We start from the raw sequence: 27,784 nt of genomic DNA, 5'->3' as shown, positions 1-27,784 counted from the left end.
AAGCCAGCACTTAATAAGCAGAGTTGAATGAGCTATACCCAGGATCCTAGAAGGTTGCACACAACCTAGGTACACAGTCATTGTTCAAATCTGGGTTAGGATACATAAAATGCTCCTAAATTCCAATAAGGAGGAACGGAATAGTTTTGTCACATATATCTAATATTTTTTCTAATTTTATTGACTGATTTCTTTTACTTTTGAGTTCACATTTCAGTCTATAAATTCTACAAGAAACATAACTTTATTTTTCCATGATTTATGTATGGGGCCTACCTTCATGTTACAACCATAATTTCACTTCACATTAACTCTGTATCCTTGCCCTTCTCACTGGGTCCCCAGTACAGGGCAATGGAGACAGGCACATCTTGTGCTTTGTGCGACGCTGCCTTTGCACCAGCTTGACTGAGATGTCCTTGCTTCTAGTAGATCTTTTTATTGAGCAGTTCTCTGGCCTAATACTTTCAGCTGTTGGCCCAGGAGACTTTATTACATTGCTTGTAGGCTACACATGCACCAGGACAGTGATGATTCCTTTGTTACTGCTCTGGTGACACTTTGGAGCTCAGAAGACTCATCCTAATATCTGCATGCAGAGCCCTTGTGTACTCTACTCCCTGAAGGTGCTTCTTTGGGCACTTCTGTTTCTATCATCCACTACTCTCCTCTCTGGGGAGTCTCTTTCTCTGAGAAGAGAAGGGTCACAGTGTCTAAGAATGCTCTCTGCTTTTCCTCCACCCCTTTGCCCCATGCCCTCACCCTTACCTCCCCTACTGCATCTACCAGTTCACTTTCTTCCCTTGATCCAGCCCTCTACTCACAGCCCCAACTCAAAATCCTCCTGCCCTACCTGGGCTAGAAGCCTTGCTCCAACTCATCTTTTTTCTTTAGTATTATTTTATTGGTAATTTTATGTATACAGTATGTCATTCATCACTGGATATTTGTACCTTTACATAATCTCACTGGGTTCTCATTTTTCCTCCTTCCCCTGCCTTCACTTCAATCCCTCTATCCCTCCCTATTTACAAGACTTTGTTTCCATGTTTTCATTTTCTCATATTAATTCTATTCCCTTCTTTCCTTTCCCCTGGCCCTCCAATTTCCCTTTCCCCTGTGCCCCTTTTCTTCCTATTTCACATTACCTATTATACATTTTAGTCCCTCTTTACACTTTCAGTTTCTCACACCAGAGAAACTATTTGGTATTTACACATGTGTGTCCTATTTATTTCACTTAAGAGTATTGCCTCAATGTGCATCCATTTAGCTATTAATGCCTCTAATTTCTCATTTTTTATGGCTAAGTAGTACTCCATTTTAATAAAAAAACCACATTTTCTTTATCCAGTCTCCAGTTGATGGGCATTTGGGCTGCTTCCAAATTTTAGCTAATACAAATTGTGCTGCTATGAACATGGGTGCACATATATCACTGTGGTATGATTCTTTTAATCCTTTGGGGAAGATCCCCAGCAGAGGAATAGCTGGGTCAAATGGGACTTCCAGTCCTAGTTCTTTGAGATATCTCCATACTGATTTCCACAGTGGTTGCACCAGTCAACACTCCCACCAGGAGTGGAGCAGGGTTCCTCTTTCCCCACAGCCCCACCAGCATTTGTTATTGGTTTGATTTCATGACAGCAGCCATTCTTTCTGGAATGAGGTGGAATCTCAGCATTCTTTGCATTTGCATCTATCTAATGACCACTGATGTTGAACATTTTTTCATATGTTTATTTGCTATTTCTACTTCTTTGTCTGAGAAATGTCTATTCATTTCAGATGCCCATTTTGGATTGGGTCTTTAAATTTGGGGGGTCTGATTTTTTAAAACTCTTTATAGATTCGAGATAGTAGACCTTTGTCTGAGGAACAGAAGGTGAAGATTTTTTCCCCACATTGTGTGTTGTGTCTTCACACTGTTGGTGGTTTCTCTTGCTGTGCAGAAGCTTTTTAATAAGAAGAAATCCCACTTGTTGATTGTTTATGCTACTTCACAGGCAACTGAGGTTTTGTTCATAAAATCTTTTCCTACATCAATGTCTTCAAGAGTTCTACCTAACCTCTGTTCCAGCTGATTCAGAGTTTCTATTTTAATATTTAGATCTTTAATCCATTTCGATTTTAGTTTAGTGCATGGTGAGAGATATAGGTCTAGTTTTAATCTTTGGCAAGTTGAAACCCAATTTTTCCAGTACCATTTCTTAAAGAGGCTATCTTTCCTCCAGTGAGGGTGTTTGGCTCCTTTATCGAAGATGAGATGGCTGAGTATGTCTGGAGTTGTTTCGGCATCTTCTAATGTGTTCCACTGGTCCTCAGATCTGTTCCTTTGCCAGTACCATGTTGTTTTTATCACAGTAGCTTTGTAGTAGAGTTTCAAGTTGGAGATTGTGATACCCCTTGCCATGTCTCTGTTGCCTAGAATTGCTTTTGCTATTCTGGGTCTCTTCTTGTTTCAAATGAATTTTTGGATTGTTTTGTCAAGGTCCTTGAAGTATGCGGCTGGGATTTCAATTAGGATTGCATTGAATCTATATAGCAGTTTTGGAAGTATGGCCATTTTCACTATATTGATCCTTCCTACCCAGGAGCAGTGGATGTCTTTCCATTTAATGATATCATCTTCAATCTCTCTTTTCAGAGTGCTAGTTTTCAGAGAAGAGGTCTTTGATTCCTTTCATTAGGTTGATTCTTAGGTATCTCAGTTTTTTGGATGCTATTGTGAAAGGAATTGTTTGCCCTATTTCTGTCTCAGTGAGTCTATTGTTCATGTAGAGAAAAGCTATTGATTTTTGTGTGTTGACCTTGTATCCAGCTACTTGACTGAATTTGGTTATTAAGTCTAGGAGACTTTTGGTGGCATTCTTGGGGTCTTCTATATAGAGTATCATGTCATCTGCAAATAATGACAATTTGACTTCTTCATTTTCTATCTTTATTCCTTTTATTTCTTTCTCTTGTCTAATTGCCATGGCTAATGTTTCCAGAACTATATTGAACAAGAGTGGTGATAGTGGACATCCTTGTCTTGTTCCTGATTTTAGTGTGAAGGATTTCAGTTTTTGACCATTTAGTATGATATTGGCTGTTGGTTTTTCATAGATGGCTTTTATCAGATTGAGGTAGATACCATCTATTCCAATTTTTGTAGAGTTTTTATTGTAAATGCATGTTGGATTTTGTCAAATGCTTTTTCTGCATCTACTGAGATGATCATATGGTTTTTGTCCCTGGCTCTATTGATATAGTGTATTACATTGATTGATTTGTGTATGTTGAACCATCCCTGCATCCCTGGGGTAAATCCGACTTGGTCAGAGTGTATGATCTTCTTGATGATCTTCTGCATTCTGTTTGCCAGTATCTTACTGAGGATTTTTGCATCTATGTTCATTAGTGAGATTGGCCTATAGTTCTCTTTTTTGGTTGGGACTTTCTCTGCCTTGGGGTTCAAGGTGATGTTTGCTTCCAAGAATGATTTTGGGATTATTGCTTCCCTTTCAATTTCATTGAAGAGTTTAAACAGTAGTGGCAGTAATTCCTCTCTAAATGTCTTACAGAGTTCAGCAGTGAAGCCATCAGGACCCGGGCTTTTCTTGGTTGGTAAGTTTTTAATTATGTTTTCAATTTCATTGATTGATATTGGGTTGTTTAGAATTTTTAGGTCTTCTTCATTCAAGTTTAGTAATTCATATGTATCTAAGAATCTGTCCATTTCTTCTGTGTTGTCCATCTTATTAGTGTATATTTTCTGGAAGTAGGTATTGATGATCCTCTGGATTTTTGCTGGGTCTGTTGTAATTTCACCCTTTTCATTCCTGATTGCATGGATTTGGGTCTTTTCTTTCCTTTTTTCTGATAAGGTTGGCTAAGGGTTTGTCAATTTTGTTGATTCTTTCAAAGAACCAACTCTTGGCTTCATTGATTTCTTGTATCATTCTCTTAGTCTCCATTGCATTGATTTCTCCTCTGATCTTTATAATTTCCTCCCTTGCATGAGCTTGGGTTTGTCTTGCTCTTCTTTTTCTAGAAGCTTGAGGTGCAGCATCAGGTTGTTTAATTGGGCTCGTTTTGTTTTCCTAGTATGCATATTCACTGCTATGAATTTCCCTGGTAAGACTGCTTTCATTGTGTCCCATAGATTCTGATATGTTGTATTGTCATTGTCATTTAATTGAAGGAACTGTCTGATTTCTTCTTTAATTTCCTCTGTGACCCATTGGTTATTCAGAAGTGTGTTGTTCAATTTCCATGTGTTTATGAAATTTTTGTGGTTTCTTTTGCTACTGATCACCAATTTCATGCACTCTGGTCTGATAATATACAGATCATATAACTTCAATTCCTTTGCACTTACTTAAACATGTTCTGTGAGCGAGTATGTGGTCTATTTTGGAGAACGACCCAGGTGCAGCTGAGAAGAATGTGTATTCTGATTTTGTGGGGTGGAACACTCTGGAAACATCTGTTAAGTTCATTCGTTCAAGCATCCGGTTGAGTTCTAGTATTTCATGACTTATTTTTTGTCTAGTTTATCTATCTATTTTTGACAGTGGGGTATTGAGGTTCCCTGCTACTATTGTACTAGTGAATATATGAATTTTTATGTCCATTAGTATTTGTTTTATATAGTTGGGCTCACTAGTGTTTGTTGCATAGATATTTATGATTGTCATCACTTCCTGTTGGATTGTTCCGTTTGCAAGGATGTAATGTCCTTCTTTGTCTCTCTTAATCAGTGTTGGTTTGAAATCCACTTGATCTGCAAAGAGGATAGTTACTCCTGCTTTTTTTCAGGTTCCTGTCACAGAGAGTAATATTTTCCACCCATTAACTTTCAATCTATGAGTTTCTTTTTGAATTAACTATGTTTTTTATATGCAGCCTATTGTTGGATTTTGCTTCTTGACCCATTCTGCCAGTCCATTTCTTTTGAATGAATTGAGACCATTAACACTGATGGTTATAACTGATATGTATTGACTTATCATTGTCATGACTTTTTCTTTTTGTTGGATTCTCCCCCTTTACATTTAATTTCTTGTCACGCCTGATGGATTCATTCGGCTGTGCTTCCTGGGGTTGTGATCCTCATTGTATGTTCCTAGGATATTGTCTAAAACTTTTTGGAGTGCTGGTTTGGTATTCATGAAGTTCCTAAGGTGCTCTTTGTCATGAAAGTATCTTATATCTCCATCAATTTTGAAAGATAGTTTTGCAGGGTACATCAATCTGGGGTTGAAGGCTGTTTTCCTTTAGGGCTTGAAATACATCACTCCAAGCTCTTCTTGCCTTGAGGGTTTGCATTGAGCAGTCTGCTGTGATTCTGATGAGCTTTCTTTTGTATGTGATTTGTTTCTTTTCTCTCACTGCTTGTAGAATTTTGCTCTTCTGCTGGGTTTTGGAATCTGAACAATTATATGTCTATGTGTAGTTTTTTTTGATCAAGGCTATTTGGAGTCCTATATGCCTCACTTATCTGTATGTCAAGTTGTTTTCCACTGCTTGGGAAGTTTTCTGCCATTATTTCTGTGAATTTTTTTTATGTCATCTGCACTCTCTCCTGCTTCTTCATTGACTCCAATCAGTCTTACGTTATTCTCCTTTGCATCATGTAGCAGCTGCTGGATTGATTTCTCGTAGTCCCTTACAATTTTAAAGCAATTTTTCTTTTCCTGGTCACTAATTACAATCTTATCTTCTATATCTGAAATTCTGTCCTCACATTGGTTCATTCTGCTGTGTAGACTTTCAATGGAGTTTTTAATCTCCTGGAAATCTGTTTATATCTGTTTTATGGATTCCATTTGTTTCCTATGTTGGGATTCCATCATGTTCCTCAGCTTCTCTATTTTTTTATCTGTGTCCTCTCTAGATTTATTAATCATGTCTTACACTATGGGCACAATCTCTGTTGTTATCTAAGAAATTATTCCTGATTTCATTTTTTCCCGATCCTCTATTGTTGCCAGTTCAGGGAGTCCAGGTGGTTGAGAATCAGAGTGTTCCAACTCCTTTACCTTTGGAGTTGCTGTAGGTGATCTGGAAGTCTGGTTTTGAAACTTGTTTATGTGTCTTCTCATTTGGATGGGGGTGGGGTTGCTATTGGCACCTGGGTGGCTCACCTCCTCTGGGCTGGGAGTGGTGGGTAGGTGGCCAGGAAGCCCCTTTGCTCTGGGCTGGGAGAGGTGGAAAGCTCCAACTCATTTTAGATAAGACATCTTAGATAAGATAACTCATTTTAGATAAGACAAAGTTTAATTGTCTGACTCAAACTCTCAGAGTCTTTAAACATCAAAAGCCTTTCCTTCCCAATCTGTGTTTTAACTCCCTTTTCCTGATACAATAAATGATACCTGAATGGGGTTGCGGGGAGGAGCAAAGGCAACTGGAGCTCACTCTCAAAGGGAAAAATCGAATTAATATATTTAAAATATTATCCTGCAACAGTGTTCTCCCCAACCCCTTAAATTCAGGCCATCCCTTGAGCAAGCAGGGAAAGTTTACTCAGGATCCTTCTTGACGGAGGGGTTGAAGGGAAGGCAGGGGAATGGGGAAAAAATAAGAACCAAGAGAGATTATGTAAAGGTGCAAATTTCCAATGATGAATGTCATTATATTGTATACCTAAAATGTACCAATAAAATTAAAAAAAAAAAAAGGATCCTTCTTCGTAGCAATGACTTCCCCTTGTTCCTGTCTTAGAATTTCAGTTTCAGGTGACCTGTTTTCCACTGGGCCATAGGTGAAATCCCGAACTAACCCTAATATCTGAAGATGATGAGTCTCACCCTGTGAGTGTTACTTCTGATGTGTCTCTGGAGGCTTCCTTAAGAAAATCAGAGAAAGATACCTGAGCTAAAATCACAGAAATGTGTAATGCTTTGGAAATGTGGCTGGTGTCTCTGTGGGACAGTCATTGAAAACCTGTCACACAAGATCTTGAAACTGGCACTATGTGCTTGACAAGCTTCACATGCTCATACTCACAACAGGGAGTGCAACATTTCCCATATCATGACCTGGTTGTACATGTCTTGCCTGTGTCTTTCCCTCTCCATTGAGTTGTAGTCCTCGTTTCCTAGGGCATGCCTTTAGCTAGATGCTCCAGTCACTTCTTTGGTTTCAGTTACCCTCTCCGAGAGTCTTTTCCATAACTGTGGGAACTGAAAGAAAAATAACTTGGTTAAAAAAAAAATCAAAGCCAATGATGCAGATGTTTGAGAAAAATACTATCTTAATTCTTTTCTACACTAATTTCCTCCCTCAGTGAGATGCAAAAGAGTTTCTTTTCTAAAAAATAACTGTCTATTAGAAAGACCCTCAGTTCAAGTAAGTAAATTACCCACTGGCCCTATTTCCCACCACAAGCCCATACAAATAAAGGTTAAACATGTTTCTCCCCACTAATCAGAAAGAAACTTTCCTTGCCATAAATTAAAGTCCTCCCTTATAAATTATGGACTTATCAGCAAACTTGCTCATAATGATTATCTTATAAATGGTGATTTGGAATAATAAATCATTTTCTCCTGATAACAATACTGCCCATATTGATTCAAAACAGCAGTGGGATAACAATAGTTCTATGGAAAAAGTGGAGACATGGATAATTAGAGTCGGGTGGGATCCACGTTTCTAAGATCTGAAGGAAAACATTTAGCCATGTGCATACCTTTACCATTTTACACATTATACAATATCCAGAAAATATATGAACCTCAGATGTGCTAAGGTTTTGTTCATTTTCACCCATCCAATGATTGAACATTAATTACTTAGTTGAACTTTTATTATTAAGTAAAAATAAAATAAAACAACAACAAAATTCACAAGATCATTCAGGGAGTATGTGTGTGCCTAAACCCCTTCTTCTGGTCCTTCTCCCCACCAGTGATGAGGAAGTTTCCTTTTACTTCAAGAATAAAAATTTAGGCCATAAAACCATAATGTTAATATACAAAGTATATATGTATTAGGCTTGGAATTCTGAAAATAAAAAGCCTCTAACAGCTCAAGCAGCGATAATTTTAAACAATATCCAGAAATACACTATTTAAGGTTTTTTTTATCAGTTACCACCCCTGTCTTTTTCATTCTGTTTAAAATGCACAAAAAATTTTTCTGCCAACATTTTCCTTCAAAATAAAGCACAAGCTTACCAAAAAATGATCTTTTGCCTACTTAGATATTTTCTAAGAAGCATGTACAGGTATTTTTAACTCAAAGCAACATTCAGATCTGTTAAATGTTTTTCAACTCATCAGCAGATGGGAGTCCATAAACTTTACCTAGTCTGCCTGACTTAAAGTAGTGTGAAGCAAGATTCATTCACATGTAGAATTAAACAATGGAATTTTCTAAGTATATACATGCTGTGAGAATCAATAACCTCTTCTCAAACCAGCAAATTGGTTTCAAGTATTTGGTTCACTGGTTACATGCAATAGCTGTAAATAAGAGGCCACCTTCTGAGTGAAAGGGAAGGTGGAGATGAATTCTTGAAAAATGTGTTCTCATCAGAATTCTGTTTTTACTGCATGGATGGTATTTGTAAAACTATTTGAAACAAACACTGGATTTAATTTCAGGCAATCCTTTTGCTGGAATTTTAATAATAAAAATTTTTCAAAGTACTGTGTTCTAGCTTGTTTCATGAAAGTAACTCATGGCAATGTAATTGCTTATCTAATTTGATATTTTCTGGATTTTAGATTTGTTGTAATATTGTAGTCCAACTCTTCTTTCTAGAATAAAACTAGTATTCTCTAGAAAGGCTTATTTGATGTAACTGGCCCTTGTACTGAGCTATGCTGTGGGAATATTTGTCAGATAATCAAATTTCGATGATTTTTTTTTTTTGGTACCGGGGGTTGAACTCAGGAACTTGCGCTTTCAAGGCAGGCACCAGAACCACTGAGCTAAATCTCCGGCCCGAAATCAAGTTTTGAAAGCAACCGTCTGTGTCCCACACTTTCAGGTAGCCAGTGTTTTCCCTTTCTCTCTTTCTTCCTTTTCATTCCTTGAGGACATCCATCCACCCTTCTCTCCAGCAATGAATGTCTGCTGTCACCTCCACAAACTGCCTCTACTCCCCTGCTCTCATGTGGCTTCTGAACTCATTTGGTACCTTTGGAATTTCCTTTCATGTTCTCCCTCTTGTCACGAGGTATTTCCAAAAAAATTCTTGTTCAAACTGTGACTACTTCTATCATCTGGGTGAAATAAAGGTCTTCCTCCAACAGGGTAGGCTGTACCTTCTATTTAAAAACATATACGTTCAAAGGGACACATTGGAAAGGAAGAGGGACCCATCCTGTCCAGCAGAATCACCTGGCTTAGGGGAAACTTATTCTGTGAATGGAGCCTGAGGCGTCCCTCAATCCCCCTGCCCTGGCACATGCTGACTAGCAGAACTGCAGATTTTCAAGATGCTTCTTAGAGCAGCTTTCTTCCATGGAGCTCTGGGAGTTACTATCAATCAAAGGCCTCTCCCCTTCCATATCCCCTGTATCCTGTCAGGGCTCAGAGGCGCTTAGATCTCAGGAGTCACGACTGCTACTTTAGAGGTGCAATGGGTTTAACAGGGTTCTATGAGATGGGCTAGCATATTACTGTTGATTATATTTCATTTACGAATGAACTTATACTCCTTCACAGAAAAGGGATTTTAGTGCTATAGAACCAACATGTATGACAGTGATACTGTGGAGTCAGTATTAACTCTTGCCTTGGATAATAACAAACCATTTGCAAACAACAGCAAAGACTCAAAGTTTTATTCCTAGTTACTACCAGATGCTAAGGAGTGACCAGGAAACAAATTATAAAATTTATAATGAAGATAACTTTAGTACCTCTATTTACCATCATTCATCTACCATACAATGAAACATACCAATGTATACATTTATCAGTAGAAAACAACGCACACTGAGCCAGGTGTGATGGTGCCCACCTGTAATCCCAGCTTTTAGGAGACCGAGGCAAAAGAACTGTGATCTTGAGGCCAGCTTAGATTACATAGAGAGATCTTGTTTCAAAAAAACAATAAAGCCAAACAGAATGAAAGGGAGGGAGGGCGAGGAAGGAAAAGAGGGAGGGAAGGAGGAAGGGAAAGCAGGAAAGAGGGAGGACATTGCTAACATTTCAGTCAACTTTCTTGGTAGGAGCAGTGAACAGATCAGATTTTGAGTCAAAGACTTGGATTCTGGTCATACTACTTCTGTGACATGGGGGAGAGGGGTCATGTACTTCTCCAAGTCTCACCTATAAAGTGAAGCTCACCCCTCATTCATTACCAGCGTGAGGAAGTAAGCATTAAAAGTAAAAACATGGGGGTAGAAAATGAAGCACCAAGGAGGCAGTGCAAATAGAAGTATGGATTGTGCAAAAATTAAGAAAGTGAGACCCATAAGAACTCCTAGGATTTGGGGAGGCTGAAATGACAAGTGATCAGTATCTACACAGAAGCTGTAGAACAAGATAAGGGTGAAAACTCAGAGTCTTCTGAGGATCTATAAACATTATGAGGGCTGGGAGGCTGCTCAGTGGTAAAGTGCTTACCTTGTATGCATGAGGCCCAGAGTGAATCCCCAGCCCCACCCCCCACCCCCACCACAGTTGGAAAACAGAGGCACAGGAGTGAGACCCAAAGGGAATCAATACAAACAGGCCAGGCAAGGGAAAGATTCTGAAAGATTCTAGACAGAGAGCGTGATTTCCAGGTGGTTAACCTCCAGACTCTGCATTTCCAGTTCCCCCACAGGTTTAGTTGTGTTTAATCTCTTTTTCAAACAAAGCAAAAAAGAGGTACCCAGCTATTAATAGTAACTTTGACCAACAGAAAAACAAAGTTCACATTATTTCCTTTAGCTTCTTTATCCAGCACAATTACCCTTCCATCTTACTGCACCTCAAATTTTTCTTTCATGTTTCCTTTTTATGATAAGCTGACATTCAGATTAGCTGCCTCTCAAGAAAGCTTTACTCTCTTTTTCAACTTCCCGTATTGTTTTGGCCTCTATCAGATTTTATTTTTGTATTTTCAGACTTCACTAAATCTCAAATCACTTGTATAAGCATTTTGTAGTTTTGAATTTTCTACTGCAGTTTCAATATGATCCCAAAAGCAGAGTAGGGGATATGAAGCCACTTTTAATTTAATAAGTAATTTAAATAGCATAAAAAACACCTTATTTTCAGAGGTCATTCCTATTTAATGTAGAACTCCCATTCTCAATGGAGTTGGTATTTCTCCAAAATGGCAAAAATTGGTTACTGGAGGGTAAAAAAATCTTAGGACATCTATCACTTAATATTTCATGGAGGATAGTGACAATGAGAAAAAATTCTAAAATGTCTCTTTCTTGGAGAAATAATGAAAAACTAGAAACAAGGAAAAATATTAAAACAGATTTAGAACCTGTACTTACAGTGTATTAGTTTATAGTTAAATACCATTTTTCATTTGATACCAAAAAATTAGGTGAGTTCAGTACTATTAATCCCTTTTCCTGATTATAGAATGATGATCACAGAGGTTACAATTTGGTTGTATGACTTTGATGGCTTCTTCTATGACAGCACAGCATATACATATTTTAAAGCAGTTTGGGGACTACTGACATTTTAGGCAGGATAATTCTTTGCTTGGAGACTCCTGTACATTGTAGGATGCTCAACAGCATCCCTGGCACTTACTTACCTACTGGATTCCATTAGCAACTGGAATCCCCATCACTACCAGATGGGACAATTAAAAATGTTTCCAAATACTGCCAAAAATCCCCTTGGCGGTGGCATGGGGAAAATCACTCCTGGTTGAGAACTACTCATTTAAAGCCTATTTACAAAGACAGATTACTATCTATTGCTTTTATACTCATTTATGTGTCATGATACCTAACAGTTATTGAATATTTACTATGTATCAGGCACTTTATATGCATTGGCTCACTGAATTCTTCCAAGAACTCTTATGAAATGGATGCTAGTGTATATCATGTCCATTTACAAATAAGGAAACCTGGACCATAAACACTGCAGCCAATAAGTGATACAGCTAGAATATGTGAATACTGGTGTTGTATTTATTTCAGAAAGAAGAACTTGAACTATTAACCCAAATATAACTATTCACTTACAAAGTAAACTATATTATGTTTATGATTAGTATGTTGACTTTGAATTTAAATCCAAGCTTGAGCACTGAACCATCACACACTGTACTGCTTCAGAACCATAATGACCACAGCTATTCTCATTTCTAAATTATTTTCCTTCTGTTATTCCATTTTACATACAAATGTCAATTTCTTATAGGGTTGCTTTTTTAATCTATTGATTTGTTTACTCAATATATTAAAAATAAAATTGTAATAAAAAGATATCTAAGAATGTATATTAATAAACGAACTTTTCAAACTTTGTATGGTTAGTATGATCCCATTATTGCAAAATGTTATGTATACTGTAATGTACATATTCACAGACATACACACTTATATACAGAGTAAAAGGAAAAAGGACTGAAAACGTACATATCTTAACAGAATTTACCTTTAGAAAGTAGGAGAATGAACATTTCTATTTTTCCTTTTTGCTGACTTCATTTTCAATCTTTTCTACTAGTACATTTTATAGTTATACAAATGCTATGTGAAATAAATCACACACAAGCTTAACTATTGCATAATAAAGAGCAAAATAAAAGATATATAATAGGAAGTAGGGAGATAGATCTTTCTCAAAGGGGGAGGGGATCCAGAGATGGAGGGAGGGGGAAGGAGGGGAAGGAGAGGGGATGAAAGGAGGAACTAAGATGGTATGTACCTGTACCAACTCCTCTCAAGAAATATGAACATTATGTACTGCAAACATCTACTAATAAATAAAGACTTTATGAGTTAAGTGAGTAAAGACACCATTTTGGAGTAGAAATAAAATGTTTTAGGCTACATGAGGTCCTTCATTTCTAATTGCTTATGTACTAACAGAAGAGGAATACCATGCCCACACACAGATGCAGACTAGACAAAGGGATCTCAATTTTCTAACAAGACTGAATAATACCCTTTTCCATATTTTTAAAAATAATCATATTAAGAGAATTTAAAGGTTTTTTCTGGGGCTGGGAATGTAGCTCAGTGGCACTGCACCTGCCTGGCAAGCTCAAGGTCCTGAGTTCAATTTCCAGTCCAAGTTTTTTCTGACTTTTTTTATAAAATAGATCTCTGCCTCTGCTTGTTTCTAGCGAGGCTATAAAACAGCAATACAGTATATGAACAAATGAATGAACAGCAACTAGTATTCAGGGCAAAACGAGGACACCTAAGTAGTTTAACATATACTTATTTTGTGGGGTTAGTAATCGTACACTCATATTACTTTCTATTTTAGTGATATTATTAAAAAGGCCAGTTCATGACTTCCAAACACTGTAATTGCTAAACATGGTGAACTACACAGAGTTCCACAGTAAAACCGCATTTGATTTTTCTTTATAACTCCCACCAACTGGATGTGAGGAACCATTAAGTTAGTAATGAGCTTTAATAAATGAATCAATGAGGAAAGTATTAAGTATCATAAGTAGAATAAAAGAAACAAATGACATGAGAATTCAAAAGAGAAATTCCAGGCTGAGTTGAAGAGACAGAGACTAGTCAACTGTCTTCCAATTTGGCTTTTTTCTCTTGGGCACACAAATCTCCCAGCATGGTGTGCACCTAGGTGTGGAAACATGACTCCCATAGAATGTGGGCTGAAGGTACAAACTATTTCTGGACCTGGTCCACAAAACTACGAGTTAAGGGGAGAGAACTTTGACCACCTGGAGGAAGATAAAGCTACTACATGGAGGAATCTTGAGGCGTATGAAATGCTGCCTAGGTGAGAGCTGCTCAGCTAGGAACTCCTTCTGCCCATGAGCTCCTAAGCCTCTGGAGCTTGGGAGCTGTTTGTTACATCAGTTAGTTACCCTGGTATATTTGCTTCAATCCTGAAACCACAAATGCTCAGAAAAAATTCCAGTACTGGAAGTCATGTACAGGTGCAAATTCCCTATGATGAGTGTTATCATTATGCATGCCTAAAATGTACCAGTAAATGTTTTGCTATAAAAAACCCATTGTAGATCCCCCCTCAAAAAATAAGCTGCTTCATAAAATCTGTAACTATACTGCTTCCCATTTGTCTTGCCTCTGGAGACAATAGCACCACCATTAAAAGGATAAAGATAAGGATACAAAACAAAAACACGTCTGAACTAAGAAATGGGAAATAAAATTCCCTTCAATCAAGTTTACTGAAAAAGGTCTGTTTTCATTGCTATGTACTTCTCTTTTTTTCCCCCATTAAGTTTATTGGTACATTTTAGGTATAAAATACAGTTACATTCATCATTGGAATCTTGTACCATTACATGAGTATCTTGGTTCTTATTTTTTTCCCCTTCCCCTCCCCTCCCTTCCCTATTTGCAAAGATTTTGTTTCCATTTTTTTCCTTTTCTCATATTTTTTCTTTTCCCTTCTTTCCTTTCCCCTACCCCTCCCACTTCCCCTGTACCTTTAGACCTTTTCTTCCTGTTACACAATATCAATTATACATTTTTGAAATTAAAATATCAAGATCTAGGAGACATTACCACAGATTTTACAGAATTTAAAAGGATACAGAAAGCATATTTCAAAAATTTGTTTTGAAATAAGATTTGACAACTTCTAAGAAGTACCTTGGAAGACAAATTAATGAAACTAACTCTGGAGAAAATATAAAATTTGAATAACACCTATTAAAGAAAGTATATTCCTAGCTTGAAAACCTACCTATATGACAACAACAGGCTCATACATTTTAACTGATAAATTATATCAAACAATTAAAGCAGAAAAAAGAAGGAACACTTCTCCCCTCATTTTAGGAAATCAACACTGTGCTAATCCTAAAACTGGATAAAGATAATAGAAAAAAAAAAAGTATGAACATAGAAATTTGTTTAACAAAACAAACTATTAGAAGTCAGATTTGGCAGTATGTAGAAAGTGGTTTTGTTATAGGGATGGCAGTGTTGGTTCAGCATTGGAAGATCCACCCTCAAAAGTAATCATTTTAACAGAGGAAAGGAAAAAGCCATATTATCCTGTCACTAGTTGGAGAAAAAGTATTGGACTAAATTCTACAGCTGTTCATGGTAAAAGCTATCAGGAGACTAGAAGTAGAACAGAACCTTCTCAACAGATTAAAGACATGTACTCCATACTTTCAGCAAGAACGCCTTATATGAATGGAGAAGATACAATGCTTTCTCCTTAAGGTGGGGAACAAGGGCAGATATGTTTACTCTTTATCTGTCCATTAAACTTTGAAACCTAGGCCCCACCAACATAGTCTGGCAATAAAATGACACAATTAGGATAGGATTGGCAAGGTAGAAGCAAAATCTTTATATGTAGATGAAATGATCATCTACAGAGAAAATACTAAGAAATCTCTAGGAGCCCCTAGAACTTGCATTTGAATTTAGCAGGATTAGAAAGCACAAGGTATATATAAAAATTCAGGTCTGTGTATACGTGCTATAAATGAATTGGATATTGAAATTTAAAAGTTACATAGGAGCACAAAGGACCTAGAAAAGTTAAAAAAAAAAAAAAAAAAAAAAACAGTGTTGGAAGACATTTAGTACCTAATTTTAAGACTTCTTCCAGAGCTATAGTAATCAAGGCAGTGTTGGTGTAAGGAAAGACATATAGATCATTGGAATAAAACCAAGAATCTAGAAATAGAACCACACATATATGGTCCACTGAGTTTTGAAAAATTATTTAACATTAGCATTTTATAGACTATAAACTCAATTCAAGAGCCGAGGAAGAGAGAGTGTTTTCAGCAAATGGTACTAGAACACCTGGTATCCGTATATAAAAAATTAACCTCAACCCTTTATTTCCATACATGAAAATAACTTCAAGGGATCTATGAACCTAAATATGAAAGCCTAAAAATATAAAACTTCAAGAAGAAATTATAAGGGAAAATGTTTATGAATTCAGGGTAGGCAAGAACTACCTAGTATACAAAAGACATGATGTACAAAAGAAAAAAATTGATAAATGAGATTCCATCAAAATGTAGAACTTTAAATGACATCAGTAAAATGAAAAGTAGTCCTTAAACAGACCATATTTATAATGCATATAACCTATGACCAGAATATATAAAGAATTCTTAGAGCTCATTAATAGACAACCAATTAAAATGTAGACATAAGAAGATGATAAATAGCCAGTACAGCACAAGGAAAGGTGTGCAACTCTAGAATCAGAAAAATAATAATCAGTACAATAACAAGGTTGAATTAAACCCTCATTAGGGAGATGAAGTTACAAGTTTTACAAGCCTTGTCATGACTTTTTCTTTTTGTTGGATTCTCCCCCTTTGCTTTTGATTTTTTGTCACACCCAACAGATTCATTCTGCTGTGTTTCCTGGGGTTGTGATCCTCATTGTTTTTTCCTACGGTATTGTCTAAAATTTTTTGGACTGCTGCTTTGATATTCATGAAGTTCCTAAGGTGCTCTTTATCATGAAAGTATCTTATTTTTCCATCAATTTTGAAAGATAGTTTTTCAGGGTACATGAATCTGGGTTGGAGGCTGTTTTCTTTTAGGGCTTGGAATATGTTACTCCAAGCTCTTCTTGCCTTGATGGTTTGTGTTGAGAAGTCTGCTGTGATTCTGATGGGCTTTCCTTTGTATGTGATTTGTTTCTTTTCTCTCACTGCTTGTAGAATTTTGTTCTTCTCTTGGATTTCTGGAATCCTAACTATTATATGCCTATGTTTAGATTTTTTTTGATCAAGGCTATTTGGAGTCCTATATGCCTCACTTATCTGTATGTCAAGTTCTTTTCCCCTGCTTGGGAAGTTTTCTGCCATCACTTCTGTAAACAGTTTTTTTATGTCATCTGCACTCTCTCCTCTTTCTTCATTGACTCCAATCAGTCTTATGTTATTCTTCTTTGCATCGTCTAGCAGCTGCTGCATTGATTTCTTGTGTTCCTTTACAATTTTAAAGCAATTTTTCTTTTCCTGGTCACTAATTACAATCTTTTCTTCTCTATCTGAAATTCTATCCTCACATTGGTTCATTCTGCTGCGCAGACTTTTGATGGAGTTTTTAATCTCTTGGAAATCTGTTTGCATCTGTTTTATGGATTCCATTTGTTTCCTATGTTGAGATTCCATCATGTTCCTCAGCTCCTCTATTTTTTTATCTGTGTCCTCTCTAGATTTACTAATCATGTCTTGCACCATGAGCAAAATCTTTGCTGTTATCTGAGTAATTATTTCTGATTTCATTTTTCCCAGATCCTCTTTTGTTGCCAGTTCAGAGAGTCCAGGTAGTTGAGTATCAGATTGTTCCATCTCCTTTCCCTTTGGAGTTGCTGTAGGTGATCCAGAAGTCTGTTTTTGAGGCTTGTTTACGTGTCTTCTCATTTCTACGGGGGGGGGGGGGTGTGCTTCTGCCACCTGCGCTGCTCACCTTCTCTGCCCTAGGAGCTTGGGATGGCAGCTGCTATGTACTTCTTAATACTATAAACAAAGGATATGATTATTTTCATTCTGGGCAGGAGGTAAACATTAGTAACTAGAAATATGATAAGAACCAAAACTAATCTGTGAAAAAATATGGACAGGGACTGCCCAACAGACTCAAGATATTTTTCTCTGAAAATGTCCACTGCATTTTCAGTTAATGTTTATTGAGTATTTGCTATGTGTGAGTCAATATACTTGTTATTGGAGATATAAACATGATAAAGCTGCTGTGTTACTTGCATACACCCTGCTCAGGAGACAAGGATATATACAGTCGATTCTGTAGTGTGACACTGATATCAACAGATATGCTTAGTCTAGCCAGAGACACAGGGGACATCAAAGAACAAGTGCTGGCTTGCCCCCACTTGGGGTCACTTCACAAAGGCAGAGATCCTTCAGAGTCCCAAGTGTACCTTCGATGAAGTGGCAATGTCTTTTACTTTTCTCCCATCTATGTAAATTAAGAGCTTTACCAGAATACCAGTGAATTACCCAAATAAGAAGATGCAAAAAAGAATATGGAGGCTCCCTTATCAAGAAGAATTTGAACACGTGCCACCTATTTATCTGCATGAGCTAGTCAACTTCTGCTGACACTATATAAGTATTAGAAAAAGTGATTGTGCAGTATTAAATTAAAATAAACTTATTTCCCCCGTTAGTCAACAAATATCTTGGGGGAGATACTTTGAGACTATGAAAGTCCCTTTATTTCTCAAACCTTTGCCCATGGTGTTTAGCATCTATCACAAGGTGATCTCCAATCATCATCACCACAGAGATTGCCCAGTGGCAATTTTCTTTCTTTTTTTTTTAATTCTTTTATTGGTACATACATTTACATTTATCATTGAGGGCTTGTACCTGTACATGATGTGTGTTGGTTCTTATATTTTTTCCCTATTAACTGTGAGCCCTTCACCCCCTCCACCCTTCCCTATTTACATAGATTTTGTTTCCATTTTTTTTCTTTTCTCATAATTTTTCCTTTCCCTTCTTTCCTTTCCCCTTCCCCTCCCACCACCCCTACACCTTTGGACCTTTTCCTATTTCAAATTATCAATTATTCATTTTAATCATTTTAATCTTTATTTACACTTTGTTTCTCACACTAGAGAAACTATTTGGTATTTACACACGTGTGTCCTATTTATTTCACTTAAGAGGATGGCCTCAATATGCATCCATTTAGCCACATTCTTTTCATATTTATTTATTGAGATTCTACTGCAAAAAAGAGCTCTCACTTCTCCATATATAATTAATTTTCATTATTCATAGATTAAATATTTGAGAATTTACCTATTGCTAAGACTTATTTGTAACTCTGAAATCAATACCCATGGCAGTTTCTTGGCCACTCCCAAGTGTGTGCAAAGTAGCAAAGACATTTGAGTACTCAATGTGTACATTCCCAACTGAGGCAAACAATGTGGCTCTGCATTCCTGTTGCACCTGTCATAAAGGCTAGTGCATATTTTTCACATTTTTCTGCCTTATGGGGTCATTTTTCTGTTTACAATGTCCCAAACCATACTGCTGAAGTGCATTCTCTTATTCCGAAGCATAAGAAAGATGGGATGATCTTCATAGAGAAAATGCCTGTGCTAGAGAAGCTTCAATCAGGAATGAATTGTGTAATGTATATTGCTGTTGGTTCTGAATTCAGTGTTAATGAATCAACACAATATATTTCACCAAGTGTTTTTAGACAGAAATACACACAAAACAATATTATATACTGACTAACCACAGACTCACAGCAATCTAAAAGTATATGGGAAATGAAGCAATGGTGCAGTATTTGCTAATTCAGTGTTCATGATGACTTTATATAAAGTATTACATGAATAATGAGAATCACCTATACCTATTTAACTATTTAGGTCATTATGAACTCATGGACACATACATCATTCTATGGGTTACAATGAATGCTATCATTATGTATTATGTTGCTCAAAATTATTCCATCTTTGATCATTAGAAGAGTAACATTATAGTGGCAATCATCTTGAGCAGGTGACAAACACTAACATTGCCAACAGGAACATATATGGACATGAATGCTGTGATCTGATGCATGGAGAAAGATGAGGAATAATTTTCGGATGCTCTTGATGGGGGTTGCATATCCGTGGTCCAATAATAAGAAGATTTCAGACAGGCTTAAATTGAGGGGCATGCAGCAAAAAAAAAAAAAAAATAGATCAATAGTGTTCATGGTATTAAAGTCATGAAAGACAAGGAACAACTGAGGACTTGTTGCACATGCCAGGAGATCAGAGAGACGGGACAGCTAAATGCAAGATGGAACCCCGAGCAGAATGTTGGGAACAGTAACAACAGTGACACAGGTGGGAATCTTCAAAGTGAAGTTCAAAAGAAGTTTTCAGCTTATGGTACTATACCAGTGTTAATTTCTTGGTTGTGATACCTATGCTGTGGTATGTAAGATATCAATAATAGAGTTACTGGGTCAGGAACATACAAAAACGCTGTATTATTTTTGGAATTTTTCTGTAAGTTTAAAAGCAGTTCAAAATTTTGAGCAATGGGCAGTGTTGCATAGCCTTGGCTGCAGAAGTTGTGGAGGCGAGTAGGGATTGGGTGGGCAGGAAACCCCAGTTCAGAGACCATGGACATGCAAGTATTCAATCTTTCAAATAGTTCTATAAATTTTAAAAAATGCTTTGCAGGAATAGTAGAATAAATAAACACCTTATATCTTAAAATATTAGAGAAGACTTGGTTTTTCTTAGTCAGGAAACTTCATTTCTAGCTGGTAACCTTGGGCAAATCACATTCTGTTTCCTCAGCCATAAAATAAGGGGATTGAAATAAATAATCTTACCTTATATCTCATTACCTTTAGAGTATAAAATCTTTTGATTCTAAATTAATTTTATCATTTAGTATTTGAAATCGGGTACTGCAAAAATATCCTTTTGGGTGCTTACTCATTCTGCTTTCACAGTAAAAACCAGCAGTGTTGACATTTCACAGAAAATCCATGAAATAAATCACATAAATTTGATCAAATTCAGCGGCAGTGCCCCTTGAAGCTCATCTACAAAATAGATAGTTTACATGTTCACAAACAATAAATATACACAAAACATCAATAATTCTGCAGCTCTTTAAAAAGTATTTCACTAAAACATGGAAGAGTAGATTGTAAAAAGGCACATATGTAATATATCAGATTAACATTTTTCTCATTCAAATATTTTTAGATGAAGAGGGTGTTTAATTTTGATAACACTCTGATAGATCAGTGTTTTAAGAGACATAAGTCTCTGATATTATGAAAATGTACGCTATGTACCAAAATGTAACTTTCTGAACCAACAATAAAATGTTTTTCCATTTAATCCTCCCTATGTTATAATAAAAATTATAATTTGTTAAATGTTGGTAAATCAGCAGAGAATTTTAATTTCTGCCCAATAAATAATGGATAGCATTCTGGAAATTTTAGGAGACTAGAATGAGAGTGAAAGCAATAAAGTTAGAATCCACCAGTGTGTGATGATCCATCAACCTGGGTATCAGAGAGAAGCAGAAAAGGAAGAAAGTGAATGTGAATCTCTTATGGGTTAAAACAACAATGTCTTCTCTCCTTTTCTCACATGATAAATTCATTCATTCTTTATGAACAGGAAAAAAGGAAGAGAAACAACTATAGCATCAAGAATGGAATTCAATCTGCGGTATTTCATATGGATATTAATTCTCTGCCCCATGTTTTGGGCAGAATGGTACTCTGTTAAGAATCTTAAAATTGTATATTTTGAACCATAATCAATACATATTAAATAATTTGATTAAAAGTTAAGAATTCATCAGTTTTTAAAATACTCTACTCACTAATAAATTCAATTTAAATAATAAAATAATATGGTGACCAAATTTGCATAGAATTAATACCCTGGACTCTTGTCTACTTGGGTTTACATTCCGACTTACCTTAGTGGAGTAACTTTTTTCTATATGCCCTATTTTATCACATTTGGCATGGGGATAATATAAGTCATACCATATTGGATTACAATGAAAATGAGATTAATTAATGCACATATCATGCTCTGTATGATATTCAGTAAATTCCCTATACAATAAAGATATCAATACACTGAAAATTTTTAACACACAAATTGTAAGTATGCACTTCTGTAATTAATAAATATATGAAGGGGCAGGAGAAAATATAGAGAAATATTAATGATGATTACCTCTGGGTAATAGGATTATAGTCAGTATATTCTCCTTTATTAGGTTTCTTTCTTTTGCTAACCTTTGTACAATAGATGAATATTTCTTCTATGACAACATATGTGTTGTTTTATAAGCCAAGCAAGGTAAACAACAAATAAATATCCAAAAATACTTATCTTCCTTTCCTTTTAATGGTAAATTATCTAGTTGTTTCTGATCCAAGCAAAAAGATAGGTATGAATGAACAGTTCACTTGATTTTGATCCAAGTTAGTGTGTTTTTTCCAAAGTTTTTTCATGTTCAGAAATAAAAATGATAAAAAAAATTAATGGAGGGCAGGGTGGGGAACAAAGAAGGAAGATCTCCAAACAGTGACAACACTATCAAAATTAGAGACAGGAGAGATAGAAGTAAGCAAGTGAGCACTGGCAAAATTCTCACAGATCCAAGAGAGGCTACTAGCAGAGAATCAGAAGAAAGGACCAGATTTCTATTGTAGAGTATTTTGTGAAAGAATCATCCACAGGAATCTTAAAAAATCTGTTTGAGACTTTTGTACTCTGAACATACAAGGAGCTTGGAAATTGCTGCTCCATCCTAATAGCAGGTAAAAAGCTGAACAAACTGGAAAATCAAGAACGCTTCTTAAATTTGTAAAAGAACTGAGATCACAAACAGGAAAAATTGCTATCCCTCAAATTGTAAAGGCAGACAGTTGGAGACTGAGAATCACAACTTACCAGAGTAGAGCTCATGAGCAGAAAACTTGACAGGAATGAATGCAGGGCTAGGAAACTTAACTGTAATTGGGAATTGCAGGAGGCTCAGTGTGGACAATTCTGATAGTTAAAAACACCAGGGGACCAGGGCATTGGCAGTCCCTTACTCTTTCACTAGTTTTACTTCCTGGAGCTTTACCAGGTTCTCACAGTGGATTTGGAGGGTGGGGGGAATCACACGCTTCTAGAAGGGGGACACCAAAAGAAATCATTTTTAATATGTCAGAACAAACTTTGTTTTAATAAGGTCTACATTCAGAAGAAACTATTTAACAAGAGCTTAATCTTCTGAGAAAAACTGATATGGGGAAGGAACATTTTTCAATTCCTGTCCACTCCAGTCATCAGATCACAAGTAACAAAGGAGAGAAAAACTTGGAAAGTTCACAGTGTAAAGGGAGTGTAACTCCAAGACACACCTAATCAAAGAATGCTTTCCCTTCCCCGACATTTCACCTCAATATTACTAGAAGCCTATTTATAGTAGTTTAGTTGGGCTCTCAGGAAATTGTTACAAGGCAAACTATATGACAAAAACACAACATTAAAGAGACAATGCAAGCATCAGAATCAGGCTCAGATATGGCAGGGAACCTGCAATTATTAGGCCAGGAATTTAAAACAATTATGATTCATAGACTAAGGGATCTAATGCATGAAATAGCATATAAAACCTATACAAGCAGATAGATGAAAATTCTAAGAAAGAACCACAAAAATATGTTACAGCTCAAAAACGCTGTAATGGAAAAAGAAGAATGCTTTTGATGGACTCATCAGTAGACAACACAGCTGTGGGAAGAATCTCTGAGCTTCAGAATATTTCAACAAAAACCTTCAAAACTGCAAAGGAAACAGAAGAAAAGGTGGGGGAAACAAGGCCAAATAGCTAAGAACTGTGTGGGACAAATTCAAAAGGTGGAACACACACATTATGAAAATATCAGATGGAGAATAAAGAACAAAAAATATTTGAAATAAAGAATAAGAATTTTTCCTAAATTAATGTCAGACACCAAATCACTGATCTAGTAATCTCAGACAACACCAACCAAGATATATGCAAAACAAAAACAAATCTTTCATAAGCATATAGTTTTCAAGCTACAGAAAAACGTTAATGATTAAAAAATTCTAAAAGAAGCAGGGGGACACTTTTTCTACAGAAGAGTGCAAAAACAAGAATTACATCTAGTTTTTCTTTAGAAAATAGGTAAGCAAGTAGAACAGAGTGAAATATTTCTGATACTAACAGATAAAAAGCCACCCAGCTTAAATTCTGTACTCTCAAAATCATCCCTCAGAAGTGAAAAAAGATATAAACACTTTGCTAAACAAAAAAATTTAAAGGGCTTTTTTGACAGCCTTTTATGAGATTTTTTTTAAATGTTCTTTTAAATTTTTATTTTAATTAACAAATAATTGTATATATTTGTGGGGTACAACTGAAGGTTCTGATCTACGTGTACATTGTACAAAGATTCAATTAAGGTAATAAAGCTTACAAACTTATCATTTCTGTGATGAGAATATTAAAAAGTATTCTTTCAATACTTTAAAAATAATACATTATTATTAACTGTGGTCACCAGTACACTAGATCGCTAAAACATATTCTTTTAGTCAAACAGAGACATGGTGCTTTTTGATCAACATTTCCCCTTTCACATCAGCATCTTTCCTCTCATCACTTTTTCTTGTCCCCAGTGCCAGCCTCTGGTAACTATCATTCTATGCTAGGTTTCTGTAGATCAACATTTTACATTTGCCTTCATTTGCCTAGATTATTTCCCTTAGTACAATGTCTACCAGGTCTATTCATGTTGTTGGAAAGCATGGAATTTTTTTCTTTATCTTTTGATTTAATTGGTACATGTTTGTGATAAATAATAATTACATTTGCTTCAGAAAAAAAATTATATATACTGATATATAGTCTACCACTTTCCTCTTCTCCTGCCCCCCCTTCACCTCGATTAAGTCTCTTTGTTTTTACTTTTTATTCATATAAGATAAACCATGTGGTAATTAACTTTCTGAGACTGATTTATTTCACTTAACATTATGGTCTCAAGTTTAATCCATTTTCCTAAAAATTTATCTTGAATTTACCTTTATGGCTGAGTAATATTCTATTGTATAAATATACCACATTTTCTTTATTCTTTACCTGTTATTGGGCATCTACATGGCTTCCATAGTTTGGCTCTTGTGAATTATGCTGCTTTAAACACAAGTATGCATGTATCTCTATAGTATGATTTCTTTAACTCTTCTGGGAAAATACCAAAAGAAAGGTATAGGTATGTCAAATGAAATTTCTATTTTTTGTTTTTTGAGGAATCACCATATTGTTTTCCACAGTGTTTTTACTAGTTTACATTCCCATCAATAGTGTAGAAGCACTTCTCTTTCTGCACATTTTCACCAGCACTTGTTGTTTTTTGTGTTCTTGATGACAGTCATTCCTACTGTCCAAGGTGGAATCTCATAGTTGTTCTGACTTGTATTTCCATAATGGCTAAAGGTGTTGAAATTTCTTCATGTGCTTATTGACCATGTGTGTTTCTTCTTTTTAAAATATCTATTTAATTTGCTCATTTTTTATTGAATCATTTGTTTTTTGAGGGGGTTTTTCAGTTCTTTATATATCCTAGATATTAATCCTCTATCAGAAGTGTAACTGTAAAAAAAATTTTCCCATTCTAAAGTATTGTCGTTTCCTTTGCTTCACAGGAGCTTTTTAATTTAATGCAATCCCATTTATTGATTCTTGATGTTATTTCTTGTGCTACTGGAGTTTTGCTCCAGAAGTCCTTGTCTATGTCTATGTTTTCAAGTGTTTTCCCTATTTTATCTTCCAGAAGTTTCAATGTTCCTGCTTTTATGTCTAGGGTTTTGATCCATTTTGGTTTTAGTACAGAGAGATACCAGTGTAGTTTCATTCTTCTTTATGTGGATAACTAGTTTTCCCAGGACCACTTATTAAAGAGGCTATTCTTTCCAGCATATGTCATTAGCACTTTATCAAAGATTAGAGGGCTAAAAGTACATTGGCTTGTTTTCATTGTTCTATTCTATTCCATTGGTCTATGTGTCTATTTTTGTCCAAGTATCATGCTGTTTTTGTTCCAACAGATTTGTAGTATAACTGGAAATTTGGGATATCTTCTGCTTTGTTCTTTACACTCAGAATAGCTTTGGCTATTCTGGGTCTCATCTGGTCCATATAAACTTAGGATTTTTTCTGTAAAGAACGTTGGTATTTTAATAGAAATTGCCTTGAACCTATATATTGTCTTTGGTAATATGGCCATTTTAACAATATTAATTCTGCCTATTCAGGAACAGAGGATGCTTCACTTTCTAATATACCTTTCAATCTCTTCAGAATACTATAGCTTTTATTATAGAGGTCATTCATTTCCTTGGTTAGGTTGATTCCTTGGTATATAATTTCTTTAGACCTATTGTTTCCCTGGTTTCTATCTCAGAGAGTGCATTTTTGTTGTGCAGAAATGCTACTGATTTTAGTGCTTTGATTTTGTACCCTACAACTTTGCTGCACTTGCTTATTAGCTCTAAGAGTCTTCTGGTGGAATTTTTTGGTTCATTTATGTAAAGGATTCGTATCATCATCATATGGAGATAGCTTGACTTTTTACTTTCTCATTTGTATCCCTTTTATTTCTTTTCTTGATTAATTGCTCTGGCTAATATTTCAAGTACTGTATTGAGAAGAAGTGTGAAGTAGATACCCTCATATCCTTCCTGATGCTACAGAGAAGGCTTTTAGTTCTTTCCTCCATTTAGTATGATGTTGACTGTGGGTTTGCACTAAATGGGCTTTATCAGTTTTAGATACAGTCCTATACCTACTTTCACCAGGGCTATTTTTTATCATGAAAAGATTTTGGATGTTGTCAAAGGTTTTTCAGTACCTATTGAGATGATTGTGTGATTTTTTTTATCCTTAATTCAGATTATGCATATTTTATTTTTAATTTACATATGTTTTATCACCCTGTATTCCTAGGATGAAGCTAACTGGGTCATAATAAATGACCTTCTAAGTGATTTGTCTCATTCTGTTCGCAAATATCTTATTGACAATTTTTGCATCAATATTCACCAAAGATTTTTGACCCACAGCTTTCTTTTTTGTTGAGTCCTTGTCTGGTGTTGGTATTGTGGTAATTCTGGCTTCATAGAATGAGCATGGCAATGTTCCTTCCTTTCCAAGTTTAGGCCAGAATTTGAGGATATTAGTAATAGTTTTCTGAAGTTCTGGTAAAATTCAGCAGTAAATCCATCAGGTTTTGAGCTTTTTTTAGTTGGAAGAGTTTTTATTACTGCTTCAATTTCATTGCCAATTATTGGTCTGCTCAGGTTTTATATATCTTCTTGGCTCAATTTTGGTATGGCATATGGGTCTAGGTATTTATTTCTTTCCCCCTAGATTCTCTGATTTATTAGAATATAAGTATTTGGAATAGTTTCTTATAATCCTCTGAATTACAGTGATCTCTTGTAACATTGCCTTTTTTTCATTTCTTTCTTTTTTTCCAGTACCAGAGATTGAACTCAGGACCATGAGCTTGCCAGGCAGGCACAGTGTCACTGAGCTACATTCCCGGCCCACCTTTTTCCATTTCTAACTGCATTAATGTGGGTCTTTTCTTTCCTGTCTTTGGTAATTTGACTAAGGGTTTATCGATCTTATTTATCCTTCATTATCTTGGCTGCTGTGAATAATGTTTAAGGGAAGGTAAGAGTATAGATATCTTTTTGACAAGCTGATTTTAATATCTTTGGAATACACCCAGAAGTAAGATTGCTGGATCATATAATAACTCTGTTTTTAAGGGACCTCCTTGATAGAAAATATAAGTTAATGTAACCATTTTGAAAAATAATACTGAATATCCTCAAAAACACCTTAAAAGATGATACCAAAACTGGACAAGGACACACACACAACTGTAGACCAATACCCATGATGAGTAAAGAGCCAATAATCTTTAATAAAATACATGCAAACCAAATTCAACATCACATGAAAAAGATCACATCCCATGATCAAGTTGGCTTCATTCCAGGGATGCAAGGTTGGTTTAAATATAATACAATAACATAATAAACATAATACACTACAGAAACAGAATCAAGTATGAAA

The 27,784-nt window shown here is 35.8% G+C and overlaps 1 protein-coding gene across 17 annotated transcripts in view; it reads right to left on the bottom strand.

The window, feature by feature from the left end:
• LOC110347711 (uncharacterized) overlaps positions 1-27,784 on the bottom strand; it is a 199,110-nt gene that overhangs the window by 117,293 nt on the left and 54,033 nt on the right. For 16 of the 17 annotated variants that reach the window (XR_015440104.1, XR_015440103.1, XR_015440106.1 and 13 more), the window contains exon 2: positions 6,997-7,172. Coding sequence is in view for 4 of the 17 variants with exons in the window: in XM_087184026.1 (XP_087040152.1) it covers positions 6,997-7,067 (71 nt within the window). In the remaining 13 variants the exon portion in view is untranslated. The other variant, XM_087184030.1, reaches the window with a different exon arrangement.

Source organism: Heterocephalus glaber, unplaced genomic scaffold, assembly GCF_053883595.1.
Source record: "Heterocephalus glaber isolate CG9 unplaced genomic scaffold, H.glaber_assembly_v1.0 deba00001481, whole genome shotgun sequence".
NCBI classification, from domain to species: Eukaryota; Metazoa; Chordata; class Mammalia; order Rodentia; family Bathyergidae; genus Heterocephalus; species Heterocephalus glaber.
Note: the sequence above shows the minus strand (reverse complement) of the source record. Positions and strands in the feature narration are given on the sequence as shown.